The 6,441-nt window shown below is 48.8% G+C and overlaps 1 protein-coding gene across 1 annotated transcript in view; it reads left to right on the forward strand.

Moving 5' to 3' along the window:
- The window catches only part of LOC103924221 (5-hydroxytryptamine receptor 7-like), a 9,567-nt gene extending 5,029 nt beyond the window's left edge, over window positions 1-4,538 (forward strand). Inside the window, exon 2 of the mRNA XM_009332709.1 lies at window positions 3,740-4,538. Within this exon, the coding sequence (XP_009330984.1) occupies window positions 3,740-4,511 (772 nt within the window). The 3' untranslated portion in view covers window positions 4,512-4,538. The remainder of the gene's footprint in view (window positions 1-3,739) is intronic.
- The last annotated feature ends 1,903 nt before the right edge of the window (window positions 4,539-6,441 follow it).

The following is a 6,441-nucleotide window of genomic DNA, read 5'->3' on the forward strand; positions in this document are numbered from 1 at the left end:
GTACGGAGCTTAAGTTTGCCCCAGAGGAGGCGAGATTTTGGTAAAAGAGTGGAGTCCAGGAAACCCCAATTCTGGGGTCATTTGGGCTCAGCCAACCTGTGTGAGCAAAGGTTCGTCCTTTCCCAGTTTGCCAGCTGAAGAAAGGAGATAGAGGCACACTGGAGAGGTTTTGTTTTTCTTTATTATTTAATCCCTGACATAAGGAATCAATTATTACCATTGAGCGTAGAATAAATGTGCTGAATTTGCTCATCCATGGGGTTGATGGTGGAGCCCAGCCTGGGGCAGGTCTCCTGCCCCGCGGCCAGGGCTCAGGCTGCCCAGGCATCCGCGGGAGCGAGGATGTGGAAGGAGTTTATTGCACAAGGAACCAGTGGCTACACAATCAGCTCTGCACGGCGGGGGTCCCGCAAAGCCGCACAAACAGCCGGTAAATCACTGCTCTGGGAACTGGCTTTTGTTACCTGATTACCACTGAACTTGATTAACAACAAGACACACACACACACACACACACACACAAAAGGAAAAGAATCAAAGCAAGATAATTTGATTTGCATTTCATTGCATGTCTGTGCAATCCCACCTCCCGCACCGCTGTGAACGCTGGCCTATTTTGAGGTCTTCCTGCTCTCATAAAAATTATAAGCAAAGACCTCAAAACAGCCCCATTTCCTCCAACAGCGACTGCACAGGGCACCCGCAGATGAAATGTGTCAGCTTTGTCTACTTTTTAAGTCTTGTCACTGTGCATTTTGCTTGGCTAGCCTGTAAATTCCTTGAAGTTTCAGCAAATCCCGAGTGGACTGGCTTCTGAAGAAAACCCAGTAACAGCATGATAAAGGATATCACACAACACAGCATATACGAGTTTGCAAAGTTCTTGGCTTGGATATACAGAGGAGTGATTTTTTGGGTGCTGAATTTGGAGATGCAACAGCAGGGTATGGTTTTCTCCCGGCCTAGGGGACATCAGGTCCGCTCTCCCTCCATAGCCCCTTCCTACAGCGGGAGGGATATTTGGCAGCATCCCTCCAACCTGCTCCCACCCATCTCTCCGAGTCCCGGTCTTCCAGCCGGGCTCATCACTTCTCGCTGTGCTCAGCCCAGGTAAGAAGGAAGAGATGGTATGTTTTGGAAGAACAGCACCAAACCCAGCCCTGTTGTCCGTCTCCATCTCACCAGGTCTCCTCCTTCATAGACAGGGCCCCATGGGGTGATGGGGTTAAAAGCCCTTCCCCATCCGGAGAGGTTGCGTTGCCTTTGCATCCGTGAATGTCGTCCTTCAGCCTGTACCACTGCTGGGCGTTCAAGTAGCATAGGTGGTCGCGGAGAGTTTTGCTTGGGTTTTGTGAGCAAGGCCAGCCAAAGAAAATACAGTGGAAAACAGAAAAAGAATAACTCAGTGAATGAACTCCAATTCATTTTATTGGGGAGTCAGGGGAGAATACTTTGGGCTTTGAATTTATTTAGCAGTGAGGAAAGGAGGAGGAATTGGATTATTTTTTTTATTTCCATCTTCTTCCAACCTTGGGGGAGGATCTGGAAAAGGGAAATAATCAGGGAAGAAAAATCTCCTAACACTTACAATGAGACTGATTGTTGGAAAAAAATGATGATACAACAGAGGTAAAATTCTCTGCAGAAATTCTCCTTTTGGCAGAAAAGCCCGTTCTTCCCTTGAACAGCTTTCAGCAAAAAGTATCCATACAGCTGCTGTTCTCACTGCCCCTTTGGACTGACACAGTTTATCCAAGACAATTAAGAGGTGATGTGGTCCTGCCTAAAAATGCCTACAAAATCCTGAGAGCAGGCAGAATCAAAAAGGCTGTAGCATAAAAGAAATCCATTTGACAGCTGGAGGTTTTTGCTGGACTGATTGAGACGGGATAGCAGGCAGACGTTTTTTGGTGGGAATGTTGTCTGACAGTGGCCAGCTGCCTACCGATTTATTAGTTTGCAATTGCAATTTACCAACTAACAGTTGACACAATTTCATAGTCACACGAACGCTCTCAATCGAGGCTGGGGATGGTTCAAAATTACACCCCATAGTCTAACCAGGAGCTGATGGGTGATGCAGTCTCCAGCTCCTTTCAGCCCAGCTAACAAGGTAACTCCTAACTCCAGGCATCAGGATTTGTGAATCTGTGTGTCACCACATGCTTTTGGGATCTCCTGCTCAGAGGTCCTCTCATTTTATTCCCCAGGGAGGGCTGGACACCATCACTTCAGGAGCTATGAGCCGTGCAAGGGAGCAAAGCGCTCCAGCTGTTTGCTCCTGTCTTATTTTCTGGAGGTCACCTCCAGCAGATGTTGCAGGAACCTGTAGGTTTGTCCTAATATTGCAGGCTAGATGGAATCATAGAATCATAGAATCATTAAGGTTGGAAGAGACCTCCAAGATCATCGAGTCCAACCATCAACCCAACTTCCCTGGGCAGCCTGTTCCAATGTTTAACTACTCTTTCAGTAAAGACATTTTTCCTCACATCCAATCTAAACCTCCCCTGGCACAACTTGAGGCTGTTTCCTCTCGTCCTTTCGCTTGTTACTTGGGAGAAGAGACCAACACCCACCTCACTACAGCCTCCTTTCAGGTAGTTGTAGAGAGCGATGAGGTCTCCCCTCAGCCTCCTTTTCTCCAGGCTAAACAACCCCAGTTCCCTCAGCCGCTCCTCATCAGACTTGTTCTCCAGACCCCTCACCAGCCTCGTTGTCCTTCTCTGGACACGTTCCAACATCTCAACATCCTTCTTGTAGTGAGGGGCCCAAAACTGAACACAGTGTTCGAGGCGTGGCCTCACCAGTGCCGAGTACAGGGGCACGATCACTTCCCTGCTCCTGCTGGCCACACTAGTTCTGATACAGGCCAGGATGAGAGAGGGGAGTGATGGGTTGCGCTGCTGACAGTGGTGTCTCCCATGGGTGCCAGTGCTGCAAGATGCAAACACACAATCCATCAGCTGAAAGAGGGTGTGAGTCAACAGCTGTCAGTCTTGCACCGCAGTCCATCACCCGATCACCAGCTTTGCTTTCTGTGCCCATCCAGACACATCCTTAAGTCTGCCCAAAGGCAAGATTGGTCCTTGCTCGCACACCGCCTCAGGGGCATCTCAGCTGCAGGTTGTATTTCTTCCCCGAGTTTCCCAGTTGCCTGGACAAATAAGAGAAAGGTATTGTCCACCCCACTTCCCGTTAAACACTGGTATGAGCCAATTCGTTTCATCTGGAGTCAGTCCTGACGTATCCTGGTGCAAGAGTTACTCTGTGGATCACCCATCCCACTCCTGGATGTTTCCCTGGGAGGGTGACAGTCTGGAGTGAGTTACATACCATGGCTGGAAGTTGTCATGTCCTCTGTACAAACTAGTTCTGGTGGAAAACGAACCTTTTTTAAGCATTTTTATTCCCCAGGAAACCATGTGGAGCTCGGACTGCACTCAGCGGTTAAATGACATCTTGTGTCATGCATGGAGTGGCTGCAAGAAAGCAGTGGGGAATAGTCAAAACAGGGTGTTTAGACGAGAGCTGAAGGGGTGTGAAATGCATTTCACAGACGATACTGCAGCTGCGTGTCTCTGGGAACACTTTCATTTGGGGGATTCATTTCTTGTCCCCACCCATGGCTGAAATTCTCCTGTGACAGAGCATTAACAGCTGATTAGGAATGAAAACCACCCAACAGCATTCACACCTTGCGACCCTCCTAACCGTTTACAACTCTTCTCTTCTCCAGGTATCTGGGGATCACTCGGCCGCTGACGTACCCCGTGAGACAAAATGGGAAGCTGATGGCCAAGATGGTCTTCATTGTTTGGCTCCTGTCTGCCTCCATCACCCTTCCTCCTCTTTTTGGCTGGGCCAAGAACGTCACCGTGGAAAGAGTCTGTCTCATCAGCCAGGACTTTGGGTACACAGTCTACTCCACGGGGGTTGCCTTCTACATCCCCATGGCGGTCATGCTCGTCATGTACAGCCGGATCTACAAAGCCGCCAAGGTCAGCGCCGAGAAGCACCGCTTCATGAACTTCCCCAAACACTACGAAGAGGAGGGCGTCTACTGCCTAGAGGCCTCCAGCCGGAGCCACCACAGCTCCAAGCGTACCAAAGCGGTGGAGGAATGCGCCACGCTCTCCAAACTGCTCCGGCAAGACCGAAAGAATATTTCCATCTTCAAACGGGAGCAGAAAGCAGCCAGGACCCTCGGCATTATCGTGGGGGCGTTCACATTTTGCTGGCTTCCATTCTTCCTGATGTCAACGGCTCGGCCTTTCATCTGCGGCATCCGCTGCAGCTGCATGCCCCTACGGCTGGAGAGGACTCTGCTCTGGCTGGGATACACCAACTCCCTCATCAACCCCTTGATTTACGCTTTCTTTAACCGAGACTTGAGGACTACTTTCTGGAACCTTCTGCGGTGCAGATACAGGAACATCAACAGGAGGCTCTCTGCCGCCAGCATGCACGAGGCCCTGAAAGCCACAGAGAGGCATGAGTGCATCCTGTAGAGCTGCGTCCTCTCGCTCAGTGCCTGACCAACAAACTCCTGGCTCACCATTTCAGGTTCCTTGCTTCTCTTGCCTCTCGGGGCTGGCAGAAACCATGCGTGCCATTGTCCCCCTGCCAGACATCGCCGCTGAGAGTGACACCCCTTCCCCTCGCTCCGGGAGGAGCTGTGGTTCTCCTCGCCTCGGGAACAAGTGGGCAGCCCTTCCTTCTCACCATGTCCCAGGTGGGACCTGAGCAGCCGTGAGCGAGACTGCGAGGTTCAAGGTCTACCACCAATTGTGGGCAAGTCACACCACCTTTCTGTGCCTCATTTTCCCCATCTGTTAAAAAAAAATGAAAGGAAAAGCAACCCTTCCAACCGACCAAAAAAAAAAAAACAAACAAAACTAAAAAACTTGATAAGACTGTGGCTCTCCACCTTCAAAAAGGGCTCTAAGGTCTGTGGAGGGCACACAATGTACTCTGTAAAGATGACGTTGGCTGCTTCTCTATCAAATATGACAGCAGCTATAGGCTCCGTTGTAGATCCAAGCACTCATGCCATCCCAGCTTATATGAACTCTTTCCACCGATGTAATTGCATTTTATACACTGAGCTCATGCTCAGGTATGCACGTCAGAGCAGTAATACCAATGACCCCGTTTCCCCTCACACTGTAGCACTGCAGCACTTGAAAGAGGCATGCTTGCAGGATGAAACACAAATGAACATGAAGTTTCCTTTATGGTTGGATAGGAAAGTCCAATGGCCTCCTCATCAGGGCAATGACCAGTGAGCAAAGACAGTTATGTTTATTGGGTTGTACTATAATTCATTCTCAGACAAGTGATGTGTGTTCATAATTTGTGGCTAATTGACTCCATAAAAGCACGCTTTTGTTGACAACAGAAAAAAGTATATAATTTCTCTGACAGCTTTACAGTGCTTCAGTATGGTGTCCAACAAGCTTAAAAAAATACACTAAGCGATGTATCCTTTTTTTTTAAAAAAAAAAAAGAGCCTGATTTCTTTATTTCAGTGTAGATTCTTTGGCCACTTGGACTTTAAAGTGTCTCTTTACTTTTACATGGTGGCAGGACTTGTCTTCCTGCAGTCCTCTTTACTCTTGACCAACCTTGTATCAACCTTGCTTTGCAGCCCCACAAACCCTTGCCTGTTTGTAGACGATGTCTGCTCCATGGGGTCAGTTGTTAGAACATCTCCTAGCTGGGTTTTCTTGTCAAAGCCAGACTGTTCAGAGGCTTGGGAAAGGGGTTTCTAGCCCTCCCTCCACTACAGATTTTCTTTATGAAGCAAGAGTGTATGAGTGGTGGTAGTCCCATCTCTTGCAACGTCAGACGGTATGGTGACTCCATGAGTTGGCTGTTGTGTGTGTTGGCTGTCTGCTGGCATGGTTTGGCTTAGTAATCGAGATTTCTTCTGTGAAATCTTTTGTGCTCTCACTTCCCCTCTTTTTAATAGACATTTCTCTCTTTCTATACCTGCTTTTTCTACAGACGTCCAACGGTGTCTCCGGTTTAGACTGGAGATTCACAGCAAGGAAACTGGCTCAAGTCCACTGGGAATGTCCCAGGGGACTGAGGAAGGTTTGGCACAGGAATAGCAACATGTCCAGTTGTTCTACAAGCTCATGTCCTCACAGCTGGAGCCAGAATTGCACACAGGAGCAGGAGAGGTTGTTGTAGCTGTCATATGGGTCTCCAGTGGGAAATACTTAAAGATCAGACAGTAAAGAGATTTGAAGGAGGACCTAGTCAAGAGGGATCATAAAGGTTTAGCTGGAGCCCTTTTCACCTGCTATCCTACCCAGGAGCTCTTTGTAGAGTAGCAAGTGATTCTGCTAAGATGGTTAACAGCTTTCTACCTATCTCCCATGGTTTGTATGTTGGTGTTAGGTTTGTGCAAGGCTGCCCGAGCCCCCTGTGACA

The sequence above is a fragment of the Pygoscelis adeliae genome, unplaced genomic scaffold (genome assembly GCF_000699105.1).
Source record: "Pygoscelis adeliae isolate BGI_AS28 unplaced genomic scaffold, ASM69910v1 Scaffold29, whole genome shotgun sequence".
Classification (NCBI taxonomy): domain Eukaryota; kingdom Metazoa; phylum Chordata; class Aves; order Sphenisciformes; family Spheniscidae; genus Pygoscelis; species Pygoscelis adeliae.